This window comes from Diabrotica virgifera, chromosome 7 (assembly GCF_917563875.1).
Source record: "Diabrotica virgifera virgifera chromosome 7, PGI_DIABVI_V3a".
NCBI classification, from domain to species: Eukaryota; Metazoa; Arthropoda; class Insecta; order Coleoptera; family Chrysomelidae; genus Diabrotica; species Diabrotica virgifera.
Genome location: NC_065449.1, coordinates 25685332 through 25710367, shown reverse-complemented (window position 1 = coordinate 25710367; position 25036 = coordinate 25685332). Strand labels below are relative to the sequence as shown.

The 25036-nt window shown below is 33.4% G+C and overlaps 1 protein-coding gene and 1 non-coding gene across 5 annotated transcripts in view; both read right to left on the bottom strand.

Annotated features, from left to right (window-relative positions):
* LOC114328697 (centromere-associated protein E) overlaps window positions 1–25036 on the bottom strand; it is a 419952-nt gene that overhangs the window by 276796 nt on the left and 118120 nt on the right. For 3 of the 4 annotated variants that reach the window (XM_050655514.1, XM_050655511.1, XM_050655513.1), the window contains exons 2-3: window positions 21455–21540; window positions 603–876 (exon numbers count right to left, since the gene is read on the bottom strand). In XM_050655514.1, the coding sequence (XP_050511471.1) occupies window positions 603–876; window positions 21455–21540 (360 nt within the window). The remainder of the gene's footprint in view (window positions 1–602; window positions 877–21454; window positions 21541–25036) is intronic. The other variant, XM_050655512.1, reaches the window with a different exon arrangement.
* Trnac-gca (transfer RNA cysteine (anticodon GCA)) lies at window positions 21118–21189 on the bottom strand. Its single transcript has one exon. It is a non-coding gene; the product is annotated as a tRNA-Cys (tRNA).

Sequence of the window (25036 nt, the reverse complement as noted above, 5' to 3'; positions counted from 1 at the left end):
CACGCATATAAAAAAAATTGTAATCGCCAACACTCATCAAAGAGTTATTATTTTCACTGGAAATGTATTAGGAACCACATTAATCATAGGTACCAGCGATATAAGGGCTAAATCAAACCGAAACTCGAAAGTTTTACAGAAATCTAAACAAAGTGAGCAAGGAGTTTACAGATATAAGGATATACAGATACATATATACAAGGAGAACTTCTTACAAGATATGAGCAAATATTCTCTATCAAACGCTACAGTTTATACTGTGGGCACAATAGGCACCAGGCAGATTCACTCCAGGAAAATTAAAAATTGACCAGGATTCATTTAATAAGACATATCCTCGAGAAAACATTAGATTTTGACATTGAAACCCATCTCCTAGTCGTGAACTTTAAGGCAGCATAAGACAGTGTCAAAGAACAGTACTATACCAATTAATGCGTGAGTTTGATATACCAGAAAAACTTATCGGATCAACGAGAATGACAATGTGATACAGGGAGGGACGAACAACAGAAAACAAGCAAACTGTCTTCAATCAATTGTAATTTATTTAACAAAGTTTATTTATTTTATAAACAAAAAATATATAGAAAAATACTTACGGGTTCCTTCCGAAGATTAGATTTTGACGGACTCCTGAACCAGGTCCTTTTTCCTTCCCCGGTATCTTTCTCTTTCTCTTTGCTTTTGATTTTATCTCTATCTTTGATTTTGTCCTTATCTCTATCCTTATCTACAGTTTTGATTTCAGTGCTGGTTTTGGATTTTTTCACATCTTGTTTTTGGGTCGAGCGATGTTTTGAAGAAGGGGAAAGTGCTCCATGGACTCGTTTGAGCGAATCGAAAATGGAGCTGCCGCTCGGCTGGGAGGCTGATCTGAAAAGAAAAAATTATATTTATAGTAAAATCTAAGTTAAACATATGATAGTTTTTATAGTTAAATAGGCAGGATTGTTGATATTTCTTTCAGAGTTGTGACTACATAGCTTCACTGAGGATGCATGGGATGCTGAAATAGGCTATATGGAGATGGTGGTCCAACTCTGAATCAAATAAAAACAAAATCTGCCTTTATCTTTAAACATATGAGTTGGAGTAATGAACTTCGTTCCATAGTACTATCAGGCAATAATACCATAATACCATAGGCAAAGAACAAAAATCAAAGACAAATCATAGTAGAACGAGGACAAACGAAGCAGAGATCGACCACCAACGCGCTGGACTGACGAACAGAGAACTGCCAAGAACTGGATGATGGTAGCTCAAGATATGGAGACATGGATGGAGAAACTTAGAGGGGCCTATGTTCAGCAGTGGACAATAACGGGTAGATGATGATGAAGGAAATTCGTATCATTAATATTATTGTTTATGATATTTCTATTTATTATAATATGTACTCTTTGCGGAGAGCAGAAAAGGGCTGCAGATTTTGGTTGATCTTGATCGCACTATGCAGTACAGCGAGATGTATGGAATGGCACTGAACACAAAGAAAACCAAAAATCATGATTCTCAGTACTAATAAGATTAAAGACGAACGAATCTACGTTAAAGGAAAAGCTTTAAACAAAGTACCAGATACAATTACCTGGTATGTGAGCAAAATAAACAATGGGACCGTAGACTTGAAATAAAACAACGGATTGAGATGGTCAGAAGCGCTTTTATAATATGAAAGTAATTTATACAATGGAAAACTGGGAATACAGAAAGCAATTACGGATGAAACTGAAAAAGACTTCAGATGGTGGTGTTATCGAAGAATGTGAAACATATTATGTAACACATACTCGAAGAAGAAATACTTAACACTATGAAGGAAAAAAATGAGCTACTTTGGAGAAATATCAATAAATGACAAGAAAGAGTTTGTGACAAAAACAGAGAACTTCTGTTGAAGTGAAAGTAAAGAGAATAATAAACTCCAACACAAGTAGAAAGAGCGAAAAAAACTAATGGGTAGCAAAATAAAGGGGCTTCTACGTTGAGAAGCCGATGGAACAAAAATACTATACTTTCGCAGTAGTATTTGTAGAGAGAAAATGAGAAGATTAAAGGATGAGATAAACTGATATTAGAAGTATGGAGAGACAGAGGCAAACTGAAAAAAGTTAGGCTAGCGATATATGTAAGAGATCGACAACTTGACACTCAAGGATGGATACGGCCAATTTTGCATGCCTGTCGAAGACGGTAGCTCAAAGTAAATAGTGATGATGACAAGAAAAGGTAAATACTAAGATAAGAATAATGTACTGAAAATGAGTAAAGATGAATACTTGCTAATGAAGAACAAATTGAATAAAACAACAAATCATGGGCGTCAGGAAACGATCTTCGATCACTCTCTCAGGTATCTTACACTGCTGGCAAAAACTATATTAGCTCAGTAAATATAAATATAAGGAAATAAGAATAAATGATATACAAAATAAATAAATATTTATTAAAAATAACTACTAGATGTTTGACAATCTCTGAGTTAAACCAAATTGAATTATTAAGTGGGTTGAGTGGGAGGGGGGGGGGGGGTGTCAAAAATCTTCTTTCTTCGAGTAACATTCCTGAACGGAATGAAACTACTGTGTATAGGGATAGTCTAAGCATTGATTGATAAACATGTACACGAGATATTTATCCATCAGTACGAGACATAATAATATAACCTAAATAAACTTCCCTATCAAATTGTAAAAAAAACTGGAATAATTGTACTAATTACACAAGAAGGGTTAGGACATGCTGCAGACATTTCCCGACCAGAAATATTATAATGAAAAACCATCCGCGTACTAAGACATGAAAGACATAGATCACGAAGTCAATCGAACAGCAGTGATCAGTTGCTGAGCAACAACCTCGAACCCACGCATTCACAAATCACAGTATCAACAGAGTAATGACAGACTAGTCCACAAGAAGAAATCAATACATACATCATCCATACATACATACATCATCCATACATACAGGTGTGATGCAATTGGATATAAAAGGGAAGGTAGAAGAGAAAAGAGCACCAGAGGGACGACACACGTCCTGGTTGAAAAATGTAAAGCAATGGAGTGGGAAAAACAACAATAGAAAACAACAAAATGGGTCGTGATGATCGCAACGAAAAGTTCTTACAGGATAAGACACACTAAAAAGAAGATAAAGTGTGAGGTGCACAAATAAAAATTGTTCATCGACAATTTATCGATAAAGAGATATTTTTTTGCACAGGGTTTCCCCTTGTTATGCCAGGAGTGTTCATTATATTCCGATAGTTTTGTGTTTGTTTAAATAAGTCACATAATAAGTTAGCATCATGCTATTATTATAATAGTATACTTAGGGCCGGTTGTTCGAACGATAATCAAGAAGTTGATTATAATCAAGTCCTCTTAACAACCATCAAATCACAAAATCCGTTGTTCGTTAGCCAATCAGTTGATTGTAATCAATTATGTTAATTATCATTATGATAATTAACATAATTGATTGATTAATTACCATAACAATTATTAACATAATTGATAAACTAATCAATTAATCTCATAATTGTAATCAATAATTAGGTTTTCTCAGCAACCCAATCAAAGTTGATATTGACAGTTGGTGACATTAATTAAATATTTGATAATGACAGTTGATTCCATTTTTGATTAGCGTTCGAACAACCGACCCTTAATTGAAGTATTTTTCGGTGCCATATTAGGTCCCCCTAATGTTGGCAATTACATTGGAGAATTGTTCACGGTCTTCAGTAAATAGAAATATTTGTACAGCATTGCGTATTCCTATCCAATCGAGAATGTTATTGAGCCATGATATCTTCCTTTCAATTCCTCTGCGGCCCTCGATTTTATCTTTCATGATAAGTTGAAGGATTATGTACGTACCGACCGCGTATTTACGTTTCCGTGTTCATTTCAAGACCGGGTAGTTTTGAAATCGGCACGTAAACGGCGGAGCATATCTGCTTTCAAACACGTGTGCATTTCAAGACGTTTAATTTTGAAATGCGCACTGGTTTGTAAAAGAAGTTCGCGCCTAAAATTATCACAAATACGTGTTAAGTTGTAACATTATTTTATTTGAACTGTTTATCACAAATAGCTCCTATCTGCAGAATAACAAATTGTCATTCATTGGATCTGTGGAAATAAAACAATTTTGTTACCAAAGTTACCTTCTTTTTTTCTTTATAATTTTTCAAAAAACTCAAAGTAGTGCCAAAATATCCTGTCAAAATAAACTATTACGATATGTATACATTTTGTAGTAATGCACAACAATATATGTACTAAAAGTGTTATGTATATTAAAAACATATTTTAGTTACAGCTAAACAATTATTGTTCAGCAAACATATTCAGAAAATTCTTGAAAAACATAAGATTCGCAGACTATACCGCTATTTTTGCAGACAGTTTAGAAGCACTGCAACGAGTAGTACCTAAATAGATTACATCAAGTCAGTATAAAATATGGACTACGAATGAACGTTAAGAAAACCAAGTTTATGATTAATTCTAAGCAACATACAATAGGAAGGCTAGATATCGAGGGAAAACAAGTAGAAAGAGTGAATAACTACAAATATCTGGGAACCTGGGTAACAGAAAACAACGACCAAGGTAGAAAAATCAGGACACGAATCGAAATTGCAAGAAAAGCATTTATAAAAATGAAAAAAATGTTTGTTAATCGAGACCTTTCTCTGGAGCTGAGAATAAGAGCCTTAACATGCTACCTGTTCTCGACTTTTTTGTATGGAATGGAAAGATGGACACTGAAAGTAGACAACATAAAGAAGTTGGAAGCATTTTAGATATGGTGCAATAGAAGGATTTTGAAAATACCATGGATCCAACGAGTTACGAATGCACCTTAAATAATTTACTTAAACTTAAATACACAACACGACCCTCAAAGCTAAGTTGATAAACAGCACGTGCAACGAATAATAGACCTATTAGTTCTATGCACTTGTTTGTAGAATTCCAACGCCACATGTTTCGGTACAAACCCTTGCACATTTCGGGGGTTGGCGCTTTCAAATCAACACCTTTTTGGAACTAGATATTATGTATCACCGTTTCGGTGTCCGTTTCAAAACCGCAATGTCTTGAAATGAACACGCAAACGGAAATACGCGTACCGGTCTCCTCTAGGAACATGCCCTAGGTACGAAATTGAGCATTCTTCTATACAACCTTTCAAACGCCTCTAGGCGATTGATCGTATCAGTCTCGAGAGTCCAGGTCTTGGTATCATGTAATAACACTGACTAAATACAGCAGTTATATGATTTGACGTAATTTTAGGTTCAAGATGTGGTACTTGGGTCTATTTTTTCTGTAATATAGCATCCCAGATATTTAAAGTGAGCAACTCCCATGTTTTGTGCATCTATCAATAGGGAAACATTGTCGTGAGATTGGCGACTAAATATGTACAAATTTTGTTCTCGAAGCATTTATTTTAGAAATTTCTCTTCTTGTCATGTTTACCAAATCCTATAACTCTTCCTGGAGACTATCGCCTAGGTTAGGATAACAGTATCGTGAGTGTATCTAAGATTATTAATCAGTTCACCATTGATTTTCACTCCAAAGTTTTTATCTTGCAAAGCCTTACTTGTATATTGTTCTGTAAATACATTTTGATTTTATTTGGGTGTTTATTATTGACCTTATAGTAAATCCTTTCCTATGGAGACTAAGTATCTGGTGTTGTCTTTGAAAATATGGGTATGCTATTAGAGTTAGAGTATAAATTTTGACACTGCGCAATGTGCTATACACTTTTTCAACTGTAAATGTACCCCTACCATATATTAGGTCTTAATACAGGGGAGTTCGTTAAGGGGGGGTCCGAAAAAAATCTATCCTTAGAAAAACTCGAAATTGCCAGATTAAGATAAGGTAAGTTAAATACATGCAGAACAGTGTAGATTTCTTTCAAAAATCTGACGGTTTGTTTGAGTGGAGGGTAAGGAAATGGGTGAGTCACAAAGTTTCACAAGAAAAAAGCGAATATTTCGAGAAATAAACGTCAGATGGAAAAACTAAAAAATACCAGTTCAATATTTTAAAAAAATCTATCGAATGATACCAAACACGACCCCACGGAGAGGGGTGAGAGGTAAATTTAAAATTTTAAATAGGAACCACGCAATATTACGTGAATGTATTTCGCAAATACACGTATTTAATATTTTTGAAAAATCTATCGAATGACACCAAACACCACCCCCCACGAAGGTGGAGTGGAGTGTTACTTTAAAATCTTAAATAAAAGCCTCCATTTTTTATTGAAGAATTGGATTCCTTACGTAAAAATAATTAACTTTTATTCGAAACATTTTTTCGAATTATGGATAGATGGCGCTATAATCGGAAAAAACGATTATTGGAAATGGAAAATTAAATTAAAAATGGAAAGTCCCCCACTTTATGGAAAACTTTTTTATAGGTCACCATAACGCCCGAGTAACTGCAAATTTAGCATACTTCCTCCCCTACTATAGGTGTGACGTGTGACGTCAAAAATTTCTTTACTAAAAGTCCTGAAAAAGGTATTATTTGTCGGTATACTAAGAAGCTAAGAAGACACAACCTACATAATCAACATACGGCAAAGTTAAAAACCTTCACTTCTTCCTACAACATTAACATATCTCGTATTTACCAATAAATACTTTGATAATTTCCCAACAAGAAAAAGCATCCATCACCGAATGCACATCGCACATCGTAATAGGATATGCAAAACGGTTTTAGTGCTTGGGCACGTATTCTTTTCCTGCACGTTTCCTGTCACACTCCCAAGTGCGTTTATTTCTGTATGCAAACAAAAAGCGTAAATAATATGCAAATTTTGTAAACACAAGACGCAGAGAGGTGCAAAAATCTGTTTTTCTCAAGGGTTCATAGCAATATAAGCTTTTTAAAGTTTAAAGTGTCTGTGTATAAGGGTGACAGATAACAAACCAAAAGAGTGCTTTAAAAAAGTGTTTTTTGCTTGACAAAATGATGATCTAGGCAATATTGGAACGAAAAGATGGCAAGGGAACAGGAGTGCAATCAAGTGAAATCTAATAAATTTTCATGGAAGTTTCCCCCTTTTTCAGTTTACTTTTTCTTATGTCAAGAAGTATTGTTCTGAGAGAATATATTATATGAAGAGAGGATTATTTTCATGAGAAAATTACTGCTCAATAGGTTCACATTATCGATTGATAACAGGTATTCTTAATCTATTTTTGTATTTTCGGAAAATAACATTATATTATAGTTTTTGAGTTTTCATGAAAACCCTCTTGAAAACATATGTAGGTACATTTTTTTTTCACGAAAAATTAAAACCTTTGGTCTTTAATAACTCAAAAAGTATTGATTTACTTTAATAACTTTATATAGGTAACTAATTTTACTTCTAAGAAAATTTTAAGCAAAGAGGGTATCGATTTATGGGGTTATTTTTAATAAAATAATTTTCACCCCCAGGGTAAGACCGCAAGTTGGCACCATGTCACTCTTGTTTTTCGAGGTATTTTCTAACCATTCATGAAAATCGATGGAGGTTCAACGAAATCGGAGGTGAAAATCTTCAGTGACTGCACTATAATACTTAAAGAAGAAATTCTGTATAGTCGAGGCAATAAGTCACTGAATCTCCGAAAAAAAAAGACAAGACGGATCTTAATAATTCTTTTTGCATTCGATTCGTGAATGCGCCAGGAAACTTTGTGAACCGGAGCCATGATTTAATATTGAAAAACTGCATACAAAAAATGTATTCTTAAAGAGCATCTCAAACAGACAATAAAAAAATTCAGAACTCGTCAATTATCAGCGGAAATGAGTTCAATTTTGTTACTCGGTGGTTCTTGGGATCGCTGAAAACGAATATGACGTCAAAAGTGATCTCCGGACTACCTGGTGCCCAGGGTACCTACTGTTTACCTCATCTTGTGAAGTTTTCGGCAAATTCATTAAAAATTAGTCAAAAATCTTTACTCGGCGGTTTTTGGGGCCGCTAACGACGAATATGACATCGGAAGTGATTTCCGATGTACCTGGTGCCCAGGGTACCTACTGTTTATCTCGTGACTAGTGTTGCCCAAATGCAAGACCAAGACGAGACTTGGACAGTCTTGGTCTTGGTCTTGCACCAGTACACCTTGTCTTGGTCTTGGTATTGCACTCCCATTCTTGGTCTTGGTCTTGCAGCAAGAGTCTTGCAAGTCTCGCAGTTACCCACTAGCATATTGCTATTTATTATTAAACAACTCACATTAGGTGGGTTTGAACCCACGATCTAAACTATCCCTGCCTATACTCTAACTAACTGGGCTATCTACCATGTCCCACGGGAGTCAGTCTATTTCTTAATAAACGTTTGCATTTAATAACCTGACATGTGCTAAAACATGGTGAAAACACAAAAAAAAAACAAACAAATGACATAAACTTGACTGTATTTTAAAGAACATTATCTGTCTAGAAAGGGATTGATGGACTCTCACATTAGGTATATGAAATGAAATGGAATAAAAGAGTTCTACAATTTGCCATTTATTCAAATAAAAAATAAAAAAAATACAAATTAAATTACAGCACAGTACGCAATAGCTTTGACACTGTTATTAGTTGATAATTTTTGTTTGCTATTAGTTGAAAATTTTAAATTTGACTTTTTTTAACAAGAATTAATACAAAGTAATACACGCAGTTTAATTAAATAACATTTATACAGAGTGAGTTTTATGTATGGAACGCCTCAAATATCTCGGAAACGACTTGAACGATTTTTATAGAATTTGGTGGGTAAAGGTCTTCTAATGCGGCCGATATTATAGTAGTAATTACAGATTGTTGCCAGATCTTGCGTTTTTTTGAAAATATAATGAACTTTCGTAATTTGAATAGAACACCCTGTATATTTTTGCATTTTGAACCATAATAACTACTAATTAATTTTCACGTAATATTTACTATACCGAAATGCCGTAATTTCTGAGTTATTTCTATATTTATTTAAAAAAAAAATTAAACAAATTATAAAAATCAATTGTTTCAGCCCTGGCAGACTTATTTTAGGTTCTTTGAATCATATGGAACAAAAAAGGTATTTTGTAGTTTTTGTCTAAAGTTATTCGTTTCCGAGTTATAAACAATTTAAAACTGAAAAAAATCGAAAAATGACGATTTTCAAGGCTCAAAAACACAAGTAAAAAATATTATTTTCGAAATATCGAAGTGCCTAAACTGAAGTTTAAACTTTATTTATCGGTTGTCGATAAGTAATTTGTTTATTTCATTTTAAAAAACATTGTTTTTTAGTTTTTAATACAGCCCGATCGCCCATCCTCTCATAAGTTCTTCAATAAAAAAAAACAATGGCAAAATCACACATCGGCCAATATCTCTTTTTATATAATAATAAATATCTCTTTTTTTGAAATTTGAAGGATTTGTAACATTTTACCGTGCGCGAATGGACTATACAGGGTAGCCAGGCATTATCTTATCTAGTGCTTCTTCAGCAAAAAATTTTGTTTGGCCGATTGATCTAATATCTAATTGCACACCCTGCAAACAGTATAAAAGTAGGACGTTTAGTCTTTACGATATGGATAATGAAAACAATAGAGTGGTTGTCCGTAACAGTGCATATGGTATTCGTATTATATTTTTATCACCTTATAGGCGACATACTTCTTTAAAAGTTTCAATGCGATATATTATACTGTCGTGTCGTGTCACACAACACAAGAAGATTATTTTATGAAAGGTTGCTATTCTCAAAATCTAGACAATTGCTCAACTGTAATTAATTTTGGAGCGAAGGTGTCGTCTGATATTAGGAAAGAATGAAATATTTTATTTTTACATTGTATAATAATTTATTATGACCTCTGAGTACGTATCCAATAAATAAGTGTTCATATTTTTAATTCGGTATGTGTGTTCATCGTATTGTTCATAATGCGGATAAATCCAATTTTCCAAATTTTTGTTACATATTTTTTTGTATCTCATAGTCTCTAAGCATATACCCGAACTAATATACAAGGTGTAACAAAAATACAGGTCATAAATTAAATCACCTATTCTAGGACCAAAAATAATTCGAATGAACCTAACTTACCTTAGTACAAATATGCACATAAAAAAAGTTACAGCCCTTTGAAGTTACAAAACGAAAATCGATTTTTTTCAATAGATCGAAAACTATTAGAGATTTTTTATTGAAAATGGACATGTGGCATTTTTATGGCAGGAATATCTTAAAGAAAAATTATAGTGAAATTTGTGCACCCCATAAAAATGATATGGGGGTTTTATTCCCTTAAACCCACTTAAACTTTTGTGTACGTTCCAATTAAATTATTATTGTGATACTATTAGTTAAATTCAATATTTTTAAAACTTTTTTGGTTCTTAGTATTTTTTCGACAAGGCAGTTTTTATCGAGTTGCGGCTTCTTTTCTAATATGTTTACGTAGAGATTTTATGGGGGTTTTATTCCTTTAAACCTCCCAAATGGTTGTGTACGTTCCAATTAAACTATTACTGCGATACCATTAGTTAAACACAGTGTTTTTAAAACTTTTTTGCTTTGTATTTTTTCGATAAGGCACATTTTATCGAGATGTGACTTCTTGTTTAATATGGTTCAAAATATACCTAAAAAAATGTAAGTCATAAATAAATTTTCCTATTATTATCAAGTCTCCATAATCGTACTTGGCTATATCACAGATGAACATAACATAATATATGTGGCCATATACAAATATGTGGTGGATTTGACAAATAATATGCAAAATATCTCGACAAATACTGACTTTTCGAAAAAGTACCAAGAGGCAAAGAAGTTTTTAAAGCATTGTGTTTAACTAATGGTACTACAATTATAATCAAATTGAAACGTACACAAAAGTTTGGGGGGTTTAAAGGAACCAAACCTCCATAAAATTTTTATGGGTGTCTAAATTTCTCTATAATTTTTTATTAAGATACTACTGCCAGAAGAATGCCACATGTTCATTTTTAATAAAAAATCTCCAATAGTTTTCGATATATTGGAAAAAATCGATTTTCATTTTGTAACTTCAAAGGGCTGTAACTTTTTTTATGTGCACATTTGTACTAAGGTAAGTTAGGTTCAATCGAACTATTTTTGGTCCCAGAATATGTGATTAAATTTATGACCTGTATTTTTGTTACACCCTGTATTATTCCATAAAACGACACTCAAACTGCAAGACGCAAGAGTCTCGCAGGCTTAGTCTTGCACGGTCAGTCTTGGTCTTGGTCTTGCTAAAATAAGGCGGTCTTGGTCTTGGTCTTGCTAAAACGCAAGAACAAGACCAAGACTGCAAGACCAAGACCGATTTTGGGCAACACTACTCGTGACTAATGATTTTTGACTAATTTTTTAATGAATTTGCCCAAAACTCCTGAAAACGAGGTAAACAGTAGGTACCCTGGGTACCAGGTACTCCGTAGATCACTTCCGATGTCATATTCGTCATCAGCGACCCAAAAACCCCCTGAGTAATGATTTTTGGCTAATTTTTTAATGAATTTGCCGAAAACTCGATAAGAAGTAGGTACCCTGGGTACCGGTATTCCGGAGATCGCTTGCGATGTCATATTCGTCGTTAGCGACCCCAAAAACCACCGACTAATTATGTTTGACTAATTTTTTAATACATTTTTTGGCGAAAACTCCACAAGACCAGGTAAACAGTAAGTACCCTGGGCACCAGGTACTCCGAAAATCACTTCCGATGTCATATCCGTCGTTAGCGGCCCCAAAAACCCCCGAGTACTGATTTTTGACTAATTTTTAATGAATTTGCCGAAAACTTCACAAGACGAGGTAAACAGTAGGTACCCTGGGCACCAGGTACTCCGGAGATCACTTTTGACGTCATATTCGTTTTCAGCGACCCCAAGAACCCACGAGTAACAAAATTGAACTCATTTCCGATGATAATTGATGAATTCTGAATTTTTTATTGTCTGTTTGAGATGCACTTTAAGAATGCATTTTTTGTATGCAGTTTTTCAATATTATCATGGCTGCGGTTCACAAAGTTTTCTGGCACATTCACGAATCGAATGCAAAAAGAATTATTAAGATCCGTCTTGTCCTTTTTTTCGGAGGTAAGGCCGATTTTAGTGCTTTAGTGCTTTGTCCAGTATTTAAGTTTTCGATATGTAACTTATTTCGCCGAATGGAGAAACAAGACAACTGTTATTTGCCTTATTATATGATAAGTATACTTTTCCTTATTAAATTTTTTATAAAAACATACAACTCTACTCTCAGGTCCACAACCCCATTCTCTTGCATTCGTAATATTAACATTGTAAGAAACGTTCAAGTTCAACTGTCGTGACCAGTATTCAAATTTTTTCGAACAGGATTTAATAAACTCCAATGTTTTGACCATAACACTGGCCCACGCAACTTTGTCGAAGTGCTGAAAATAGCAACAAAATGCAAATCCGTAAATTACAATCGCACGACCATTTCTTGGCAACCTACAGAGCGCTGCAAGGATAAGTGCAACAGTTTTTAAATATTTAAAAATTAGATTTGATGGAAATGTATTTAGTCCAAGTAATGAAGCTTAAAATAGGACAAAGCCTCGCAATTTTTACAGAATGGATCGATTTGATTGAAAATTTGAGAATAAGTAGTGGATAGTCCAAGGATCAAAATCTATATGAGGCTGAAAGGCGCTTTTACCATGGGGGTGGTTGCCACCCCATCTCGGGAGTGGAAATTTTTTATCTTATTTTGACCCCAAAAGTTGGTAAAAACATTCATTCTAAGCAAAAAACGTTCTACACATTTTTTTGATAACATTAATAGTTTTCGATTTATTCGCTATCGAAAGTGTTAGTTTTATATCGAAAAAATCAATGTTTTAACTCAGTTTTCTGATGTTTTAATAACTTAAAAAGTTTTCATTTTATGAAAACAACTTTGCTTAACGACCCCCTCCGTGGCTCAGTGGTAAGAGCGCCTGCCTTTGGATCGAAAAAATCCGAAAGGTTGTGGGTTCGAATCTCACCAGGGTGAGAAATTTTTCATTTATTATAAATTAATAAATGAATATAGTTTCTGTCCTTGTGGGATCGGTACTCACCGGAGGGACCGCAGACGTTCGGATACAATTAGCGTCTCTTTGCAAAGACAATGACGTCGACTTTGCAAAGTAACACGACACTTACTCAACACACACACTACACATTACTCCCCTGACTTAGTGATAAGTTATACAATTACGTGGCTAAAGGTTCTAGTTCTAAACCAAGGCCAAAATCAGAGAAAAAAAAACTTTGCTTAACAAAAATCTACCTTTTGAAAAAATAAACAAAACCTATTTTTTAAATTTTCTTTAAGACCAATAGTAACCGAGTTATACTTTATTATATGTTAGCTCTTCTTCGTCAAATGCTAAATATTGTAGTTTCAAAGTCAACAGACGGGAACACTATGCATTTTTCGAGGATAACTTGTTCAAACTATTTTAAAGTATTTAAGAATATCTATCTCCAGAAATAAAAGAATAGTCTCTACCTCAAAAATTAAGTGACTTAACAATAATAATAAAAAGAATGTCAGTCCCTATTTTTTTCAGAGAAAAAGTGATCGGAAACTTCCTCCTACTCACCACCCTAATTAAAATTAGTCATTGACCTTATTTGGTCTTCTTTATTTGTGTATTATTAATAGGTTCTAGAAGTTTGACCGGCTTAGAATGATTAGTTTAAAAAAAATGGAGTTAAAAGCGAATAACGAATTTTTGTAGTTTGGTAAATAATGCCCTTTTCTTCAGAATAGAAAAATTAGGATCAAAGATACGAAAAAATATTTAAATATAAAATTGTAGCTTATTTAATTCCCAAAAACTTGTTTTGCAAAAATGTTTTTACGGCAAAATTTGAGTGAGCTATTTACAATTAAAACTTATAATAACATGCAAAAACTGCATTTACCAACCCTTTCAAAGTCACCTCTTTTTGCGACTGAGGGTTTTAAAAGGATTTAATATTAATAGCCTTATAGATCTTGTAAAAACCTGTCGAAATTCAATAGGATTGATAGCCTCTGGAGGAGCCTGAGACGAGAGACGAGTGCAGTTTAATGGTGGTGTGAACATTTTTAAAATAAGGGAAAATAAGGGCTAATAAACAAATAAATATATGCCACTTGCCATCAAATATTTACGAAATACAAAATGTCTGCCCTGACAATCCTATTGGATTTGAAGTATACAAAATTCTTTTTTGCCAAACTTTCTAGTATGAAAGATAAAAAGTTACGGTTAACAAATCAATATATTTTTTTGAAAAATAAAAGAAGAAATCCAATTGGAAGCATAATAATGTAAGTTAGCGGTGCTTTTAGTCATTGGCCTTATTCATTCTTCTTTATTTATGTATTATTAATATATTCCAGAAGCTTGACTGGCTTAGAATGAATAGTTTTAAAAAAACTGGAGTTAAAAGCGAATAACGAATTTTTGTAGTTTGGTAAAAAATGCCATTTTCTTCAGAACAGAAAGATTCGCATCAGAGATGCGAAAAAATGTTTAAATATGAAATTGTAGGTTATTTAATTATCAAGAACTTAATTTGAAAAAATTTTTTCTACGGTAAAAATTGAGTGAATCGTAAATGAGTATAATATCGAAAAACATTGATTTTTTCGAACACTTTCGATAGCGAATAAATCGAAAACTATTAATTGTATCAGAAAAATGTATAGAACATTTTTTGCTTAGAATTAATGTTTTTATCAACTTTTGCGGCTAAAATATAATAAAAAATGTCCACCCCCGAGATGGGGTGGCAAACACCCCCATGGTAAAAGCGCCTTTCGTCATCATATAGATTTTGATCCTTGGACTATCCACTACTTATTGTCAAATTTTCAAGCAAATTGATCTATTCTGTAAAAATTGCGGGGTGAAAAGCTTCGGTTCCTGGACTAAATGTGATTGACAGCGAAACGTAACATTTTTTTAAATACTTATTGTATTTTTCTTGACGTGGAAAGATGATAGACGAGAGGAACAACAGGTGTTAGATGAAGGTGAAGGCCAAAAATAATAAAGTCAAAGTATTACAGACTACCGAACTGGTAACGTACAAGAAAGCTGTTAGCCGTGATAATATTTCGACAGAGATATTAAAACTTATAATCGAAGAAAATGGCGAGATATTGGTCATATAATGGCTAAATATTCAGATCAGTTAAAATCCGAATTAGTAACTTTACAAAAAAAAAACAAAAACTTTACAAAAGAACATCAGAGAAGATTGCTGAGAATGGAATATTAAAAAACGATAACATCGAGGAAAGCTGGGGAAAACTCAAAAGTAACATAATTAACGCAGAAACACAATAACTTGAAGAGTAATGGAAACGGAAAAAAGAGAGAGGACAGTAACGAATACTAATATATCAAAAAAGAAAACCCCATGGTTTCGAGAGGAAGTGAAGATAAAATGTGATGAAAATAAGAAAGCCTTTTTAGAATACACAATAAAACAAACGCAACAAGCATACAACCACTATAAACGAATTAGAAACGAAACGAACAATTTAGTCAGACAAACAAAAAGGTGGCAGAGCTTCTCAAAACAGATGGAACACGACTTCTACGGAGCACAAAAGGAATTAACCCAAAAAATAATAGAACAAAACAGAATACCACAAGAATGGAGATCAAGCATCCTAATACCTCCTTTCAAAAAGGGAGAAAAATCGGACCCGGAGAATTACAGAGGAATTAATTTATTAAACACAACACTAAAATTAACGACCAAAGTGATAACAAACAAACTGAATACAATTATAACATTAGCAGAAGAACAACAAGGTTTTAGGTCGGGAAGATCATGCACCGACGCTATATTTATAATAAGGCAGGTTCAAGAGAAATCGTTAGAATACAACAAACCGGCATACTTATGTTTCTTCGACCTTAAAAAGGCATTTGACAGGGTCAAATTAAAAGACGTTATCTATTTATTGTACGTAAGAGAGGTACCTCTAGGAATAATTAAAACGATCGAAAATATCAACCAGAACAACACAATCAGAGCAAAAGTAGATGAAGAACTAACTGACTAAAATGTTAAGATTGATAATAGAGGGAAAGATAAAGGAGAAAGAAGTATAGGAAGAATGAGAGTGCCATTGTTGTTAAATTTAAGTGAGTGGTTTAAATGCCAAGGGCGGATTCAGGACAGATTTTCGGGAGGGGCCATGAAGTTTTTTTGAGAGGGGTACCAGAGGGCCAGGGAAATTTTTTAAAAAGTTGGGTTACAGTGGTGAATTTTAAGGCACTTTTCATAAACTTTTGAGTCTCATAAACACATTCAAAAACCTATCGTTATTAAAGTATTATTAAAGTCAGGACACATTTCTTCGGATCTAAGTGCAGTTCTTTCAACAAGTTTAATACTGTTTTTCCTAATGCTTCTCCTGTCAGGCCTTGTTCTTCCCCTCTTTCTGATTTTCACTAATTATTTTTATGTTCTCATAAGCGTCAATGAACTTGACAAAGTCTTCACGAATGTTGTTATTGTGTATGTATCTGTATCTCACATTTATAGAATGCTGTTCCACCTAGGATACGTCGGTCATTTCGTCAAATAGGACAGAGTAATAATTTGCACTTTGAACCTGATTCATTATTTATTCAATTATTTCTTTATCACAACATGCTATCATTGATTTTGACTGGTACTACTAATGTATGTTGCTCGAGAAGATCCCGTGGATAGGTGTTGTTTGAGTTTTATCTCCTGATGCGATTTTAAACCTTAACAATTCCCCTCATTGTTAGGTCCAGCATCTTCGCCCAGAAGCAGAAGGCTATCATCACGATAGCCTCTTAGAGAAATATTTTGTCGACTTAGGAACATTATAGACTCTACTATTAGTCGTAGTCTTTCTCTATTTTCTTGTACCTATTTAGACCTCTGAGAGTATATCTGGTTAATGACTGACGTTTGCAGGTTGCGATAACTTTGTAGAAAATTCTGCCCAACCTAAACGCACTCCTTGTGGTATGATGTTTTTTCATGAGTTTGTATTTCTCCTTCTTTGACGATGAGTTTGACTAAACATGTTAAAGGTTTCGTGACAAGACTTTGGGCTATCATCCCTTTATTGTGACCATATTTTTCGTTAGAAAAATAAAACGCAATACTTGATAAACAATCTCTTTTGACTGTGCGAAAGTACCAACAAACTTCTTTGTTCTAAGTGCTGGTGACCCAAGTAATGCTTCATTTCTTTTCTATGTGTGTACAGAATATGGAAATTGATACGATTTTGATGGCTGCAAAGGTCATTCTAAAAATTGGTACTTTGTAAAATTATCAACATTTTGATTTGCAAAACATCCTATGTCATTCTTGACGCTTTCGTTAATGCTTTTGTTCAATTCTAGTCCAGACAATATATTTATCTCCTATTTTGTACATATACATGTGTTTGAAACTAAAAGCATTTGAACTGCAAATATTTAAATTTATATTTTTTTAATTCTCGGAGGGGACCATGGCCCCTCCCTGGATCCGCCCTTGTTAAATGCAGATTAATACAACTCTTCCGAGCAGCTGTAGATAAGGAGTTTTATACATTTTAAATTTATACATAAACTATATTAGTAGGTATATTACTTATGTAGGAGATCCTGCATTGTGCCGTATTATGTTTACTAAAAATCACTAAGAAAAATCGTTGATTAAATATAGTCGAAATTCACCACAATTCCGGATTCTTCTTTTTATAATATTTGCAGACTATACTGTACATCAAATCATCTCGTTTGAATACCCTTCGCAGAACGCTGTATATTCTAAAACCACATGTCACAAAGTGCGCCCACTGGTTAGAGTGGTTTTAAAAAATTGTGGCATAATGTATATTCCTACATGGGATGGGTTCATCGACGACTCCAATAGTGGGCAGAATCACGTACATAAATATGTGTAAAACTGATTACAAGTTACTAAACATGTTCTATTCAGAAGACAATTATAAAAATCGTACCCGGAATACAAACATAACAAATATTGTAACTTGTTTGTATGATTATGATTGTGTTGAGACTAACGGAGATCTAAGATTTAATAAAATATGAATCTCACAAGTTTAGAAACGGATGTGTGTTTTGGAGATAAATCAGAAGAAAATTTGCTTCAATGAAATCTAAATTAGATTTCACCAAATATTTGTCACTTAACTCTTCCTAGAGGCCAATCCGTGGTCTTGATCGACGGTTCTCGTCATCACAACCAGATGGATGACGTCACTAGTATGATATTTATGCCAAAAATTATAATTTAAACATAAAAATCGATCTGTTTCGGGATTTATCTCCATAGTCGCCCATTCTCAAGAAAATGAATTTATTCCAACTCAAACGTCCTCACCACTGTATTTGTTTATAAGCCTACCTAAACATTGTTTATAACTTTAAAACAATGCTGAGGCCGCTTAAATAATCCGATTTTAATTCTGTAAAGTGTATTAGATAGGTAGAGAACCTCTTTATATGTAAAAAAATTAGCAAACTTCTAACTAAATGGTCTACTTTTTGTTCAAAAAGTTTTTAAAAAATTTGAACCTTTTTAAAAACATTTAGATTGCAAAATTATTATGCAAAATCTATTAAGTCGATTTTACTGAAATTTGGTGGACGGTTTAAGTATGTGGTAAGAATTTTCTAAGCGAATTATGAAGGTTCTACTTGCAACCAAAGTGGTTGAAAAACATTGAATAAAAACAGTATTTTTTGCACCCTTATTTTCTATCTATTACTATTTTGCAGAAAGGGATTATTAATAATTTAAGGCATTTTAAACCAGTCGTATACAGGGTGATTGATTGGTGGGGTAAAGCTCAATAGATCCGCTGTAGTAATAAAAGTTAATAACAAAAATTGTAGCCAACTTTGAGCATTACAAAATTAGTTAGAATGTTACAGGGTGTTCGATAACACAATGGCAGACCAAACTTATGTTTTTTTTTAAATGGAACACCCTACTTATATTTTATTTTATATTCAAAATCCTGTTAACTTTTCCATCACAAAAATATAAAGGTTTATTATGTTATACAGGGTATCTACAAAGTTATAACCAATTTTGTATGAAGATCGTATCAAGTTCAACTCGCTGTATAAATAAAAATAAGTACAACAGCAATGGTTTATTAATGCCATATTTTTTTATTTATTGTCAAAATTTTGAAGAATTATTGACATTGCTAATTTTCTTTATATCAAATACAGGGTGAGTCAAAACGCAAGTACATTATTTTCTCAGTAATGTTAAATGGAACACCCTGTATTTTATATCATTATTGAAAAGTAACATTATCGTACTTTAATTTTTATATAACATTCCCTATGTCCAAATTTATTAGTTTTCGAGATATTTATAATTTATCTAAATTTTAAGTAAGCCATGACTGAATTGACAATTGACGATTACTGATTATCAATCGGTAATAAATGTAACAATGTAGCAAATAAAGAAATAAAAATAATTTATTAGTAATACATTTTACAAAAAAAAAACACAACCACAACATGCAACATTTTTGAAACAATTAAAAACTATTTTTTTATGTAAATGTATCAAATAAAGAAAGAAAATTAGTAATAAATTTTACAAAAAACACACAAACACAAAATACAACATTTTGTGAAGACAATTAAACAATACTTTTGTAGGTAAATGCAACAATGTAACAAATAAAGAACGAAAAATAATTTATCAGTAATACATTTTGCAAAAAAAAAAACATATTTGAAAACATTTGAAGCTACCTTTAATAAAATATTTTTAATATTTAATTACATAAGGTGTTCAAAATTACCTCCTAACACATTTATGCACGCCTACAAACGATCATTGAATGAGCTACTTACTCTACGAATCATTTGTAAATTGACACATCGAAATACACATTGTATTTTATTTTTCATCTCATTCCTTGTTGTTGGAGGTATTTTATAAACTTCATTATTAACGCAACCCCAAGAAAATCAGTCCAGTTTATTAAATTTTGGGTGGCCACGCTACTGGTCCATTGAAAAATGAAAATATCTCGAAAACTAATAAATTTGGACATAGGGAATGTTATCTAAAAATTAAAGTACACTAATGGTACTTTTCAATAGTGATATAAAATACAGGGTGTTCCATTTAAAATTACATACTGAGAAAATAATGTACTGGCCTTTTGACTCACCCTGTATTTGATATAAAGAAAATTAGCAATATCAATCATTCTTGAAAATTTTGACAATACGTAAAAAAATATGGCGTTAATAAACCATTGCTGTTTTGCTTATTTTTATTTATACAGGGAGTTGAACTTGTTACGATTTTCATATAAAATTGGTTATAACTTTGTAAATACCCTGTATAACATAGCAAACCTTTATATTTTTGTGGTATAGAAGTTAACAGGATTTCGAATTTAAAATAAAATATAGGGTGTTCTATTTAAAAAAACATAAGTTTGGTCTGCCACTGTGTTATCGAACACCCTGTAACATTCTAACTAATTTTGTAATGTGAAGCTCAAAGGTGGCTAAAATTTTTGTTATTAACTTTATTGCTATCTATTACTATAGCGGATCTATTGAGCTTTACCCCACTAATCAATCACCCTGTATTATACAAAATTCAATTATCTTTATTTTCTTTTGCTACGACTTTGTTCCAAAATGAACCGTTTTAAAGTTATAAGCAATGAAAGTAGAACAAAATCGATATATTTCGAAATTTTTAAATATTTAAATTTTTTATTAATGTTCCGGGCATATTTGGGAAGAAGCATAAGTCAATTATAATTATTGAAGTTGTCACCTAACTTTATCTGCAAAAATCCGAACGCCACCTCTCACATCCACCTCAAAACAGATCCGCCCTGGTTTATTTGTCTTTATACATATTCAATATTAAAAAACAATATAGTTTTAATATTATTTATTTATATAACATTATTTAATATTTTTATTTATATAACATTATTTATTATTTAAAAAACAAAAAAGTGAGGGGGCACCCGGGTTTGAACCGGGGACCTCTCGATCTGCAGTCGAATGCTCTACCACTGAGCTATACCCCCACACCACTTCGCTAGCAATAATGTACACACATTGTAAATACTGCTTATATAGGCAACACACTGTACACTCGTTTTCGTTCAAAATAAAACACCAACTTCCGCACGCTACTTATGCGGCAACTAATCATACTGCGCGCTGTTATGTGTGTTGCCTACACTACAGAACAGAATTAAACTACATACACAGATAAAAATAATTGGCTTTGAACTTTATTGTATAATGGAAATAATTATTTATTTAATAATGGAATCATGCGAATCTTACTTTTCTGTAGTTGTAGTACGGGATGATTTATCAGGAACCTTCTTAGTTGGTGTATTTTTCACCGGACGGATTCTAGCTGGTTCCTTCTGAAATAAAAACATGGTGTTAACACTATTGTTGACTATTTCTATATAAAAACAAATAGGACAAAAGTATTATTAGTTTTAGGTACACTGTTAGAGAGGTAAATAAAAACTGTTGCCAAGAAGAATATTTTCGCAAAACATAGAATATTCGAATTTTTACTTATAAAAACATTTAAAACCCCAACCTACCGCAATTGGAGTTGGTCGGAAAGTTAATGTCTTAACTTAATTGCTTGAAGATTGGCTTTTTAAAAGAATATGTTATATATATGATCCAATCCAGTCTTGCCACTGGGATCCCATGACAACACTAATTCCAAATACGCTTTGCCTAAAGTATGTAAAGGTATTGGTGATTGTATTTTTCCTTGTAGTCAACATTTGGGCAGTTTTTGTTAAATTCTGGTTAAAAGATAGTATTCTGTCGAATGTTACATTCAAAGATGCGTCAGAGAGGGATGCATTCTATCTTCGCTCTTATTTAATATTTACTTAGATACAATTTTCAAACGAGCTTTACAAGATAAACTGATTAATAATCTTAGATACCCTGACGACATTGTTATCTTAAGATATAGTCTACAGAGCATTCAAGAGGTGATGCATTGCGTGAAGACGACAAGAAGATACCCTATGGCATCCAGATGTGAGAAATTGCTAATAAGAGTAATTTACACATCATCCAGCGATTCTAAAACAAAGTGCCAAGGAGCATTGTCAACGCTCCTTGGTACTATAGGAAGAGTGACCTCCACAGGGACCTAGATATGGTCCGACGACTTCTTCAACACATCAACATTGAGGCCATCCAGCTCCTAAACAACACAGATCTAGCTAGAAGACTGAAGAGGAAGAAACCCTTCAAATTAAAGTGAAAAGCACAGGATAGTGCAAGTGATTATACAGGTTAATATTTGTACAATAATTTCAGAGACTCTAAGGGCGGTTTGCCAACGTCGATTGCGCTGTTTACCTGTTTTCCCCCTGTTTTCCTTGGTAACTTCAAAGGCGGCATTAGGGTGAGATCAAGTAAAACAGGTAAACCGCGCAGTCGACGTTGACAAACCGCCCTCATATGGACAAGCCCTAAGGGATACCTACTAGTGGTCTTAAGTTGTATGTAATTTAGGCTAGAAAAAAGTTGATCTTTGATCATATTGTAACGTGCTTAAGCATCTTATTGGTGTTTAAAAGGGGTGCGTAATAATTGAACGTCCCCTCCCTATTTATGTAATTAGGGTAATAACCGATTCTGTAATGTGTTAAAAAAATGTCAGAAATTAGAACTGATTTATTATGGTAGGGGAGCCCAAGCGGAGATTTTTGCAGTTACTCGAGCGCGTCAGATTATTACATGGTGAGAAGTCTTGTACCCTGAAAATTTACTTCTACCATATATTGGCTCTTAAGCAGGGGAGTTCGTTAAGGGGGGGGGGGGGGCGAAAAAAATATATCCTTAGAAAAACTCGAAATCGTCAGATTAAGATAAGGTAAGTACATGCAAAATAGTGTATATTTCAAAAATCTGACGATTTGAGCGGGGCCGTAAGGAAATGGGGAGTCCCAAAGTTTCACAAGAAAAAAGCGAATATTTCGCGAAATGAATGACAGATCGAAAAACTAAAAAATACGTACTCAATATTTTTCAAAAATCTATCGAATGATACCAAACACGACTTCCCACGGAGAGGGGTGGGGGGTAAATTTAATGTTTTAAATACAAATCCCGCCATATTTCGCGAAATGAACATTAGATCGAAAAACTGAAAAATACACTAATTCAATATTTTTGAAAAATCTATCGAATGGCACCAAACACGACCAAACACCTTCGTGGGGGGGGGGGGGGTTACTTTAAAATCTTAAATGGGAGCCCCCATATTTTATTGCAGATTCGGATTTCTTACACGTAAAAATAAGTAACTTTTATTCGAGACATATTTTCGAATTATGGATAGATGGCGCTATAATCTAAAAAAAAACGATTGTTGGAAATGGAAAATTAAATTAAAAATGGAAAGTCCCCACTAAAATGGAAAACTTTATTTAACTTTTTTTTGGTTTTAGGACCTACTCTTCAAAACCCAATAGGTCCCCAAAGCGCTCGAGTGACTACACATTTAGCATACTTTGCTCCCCTACCATGACCAGCTTTCCTATTTATACTGATTAACTAATTTATACATTGATGGGAAGACAGTGCCCTAGTAATGTCACAAAATTGACTAGAATGCTTCGTCATCGCCATTAAGTTCATTAACTTCGCTACTAACGAGCTATATCATCTCTTCCACTTAATATCATAATTAATTGTGCCAATATAATTGGGCGGATATGTAAACATTTCTATCAATTTTATGGTTTTTATCTAAGTATGTCGTACTTGTTGTTATAACACGATTTATACACAAACAGAAGTAATTTATTACGATTATCTGAACTATGTAGGTAACCAGTGTTTAATTAAGCCATGATCGTCTTAATGAGTTTTGGATACCACATACTGGAATGATTAATAAGCGTTTAAGGGCCGGTTTTTCAGTGCTGGGTTAACCTATTTATTTTTGGGTCACCGAAATATTCATGTTTAATCAGTTTTTCAGTACTAGGTTAGAGCTTAAACTCGTTTAAGTTAACCACGATTTTAACCGATCCTCGTTAGATGGTTTAACTCCGAATTTTGCGGTTACGCTTGCGCATGGGTGCAGTGAATGCATCATGTTTATTTTTTTGAATACCTGCCTGACAGTGACAGACGGGGTTAGTTGGGTTATGATATTTTCTTTCATCGCGGGAAGTATTCTAATATCTCCTTATTATTATAAGGAAATTATTATTATTGAAATTATAAATTATTATCGTTATTATATAGGAAGGAATTATAAGGAAATATATTTAAATATAACTAACAGGTATGGTCAAAGCGAAGAACGGTGGGATATGTGCATTTTATCAATGAAATTCGATATTTTTAAGATATTCCAGAAGCCACTATAACCTATTAATCATTCAGAATTACTCGACGGATATTAGTACAGTTAAAATAATTAAGACGATAACCGGACAATAATGATTTAATGAGTGAAATTTAGTTTTTTTTACTTTAATGACAACAAAAAGCAAGCCCATTAGCAGAACCCATTTAAAAATTATTTCGCACATCATATTTGAAACATTATTTGGTTGAAAAATCTCATTTTTGTTTGTTACCGGCAAAACCCGATTTTTGGCCTAGGCCAAAACTAGTTTGTCCTGAACGCGTAGCCGAGTCCGTAGCGCAACGACATAATCGCTGGCCTCATACGCCAGTGCACGTGGGTTCGAGCCCTGCCAACGACAAACAATTTTTCATTTCTAAAAATGATACGAGCCGTCTCACCGTGCCCTGGAGAGCACGTTAAGCCGTCGCGTCGGTCCCCCTGGGCTAGTGTGTACATTGACACTAGTTATTTGAAACAGGGTTAAAGATGTAAATGGCGCCGGAAGCTGTCCGAAA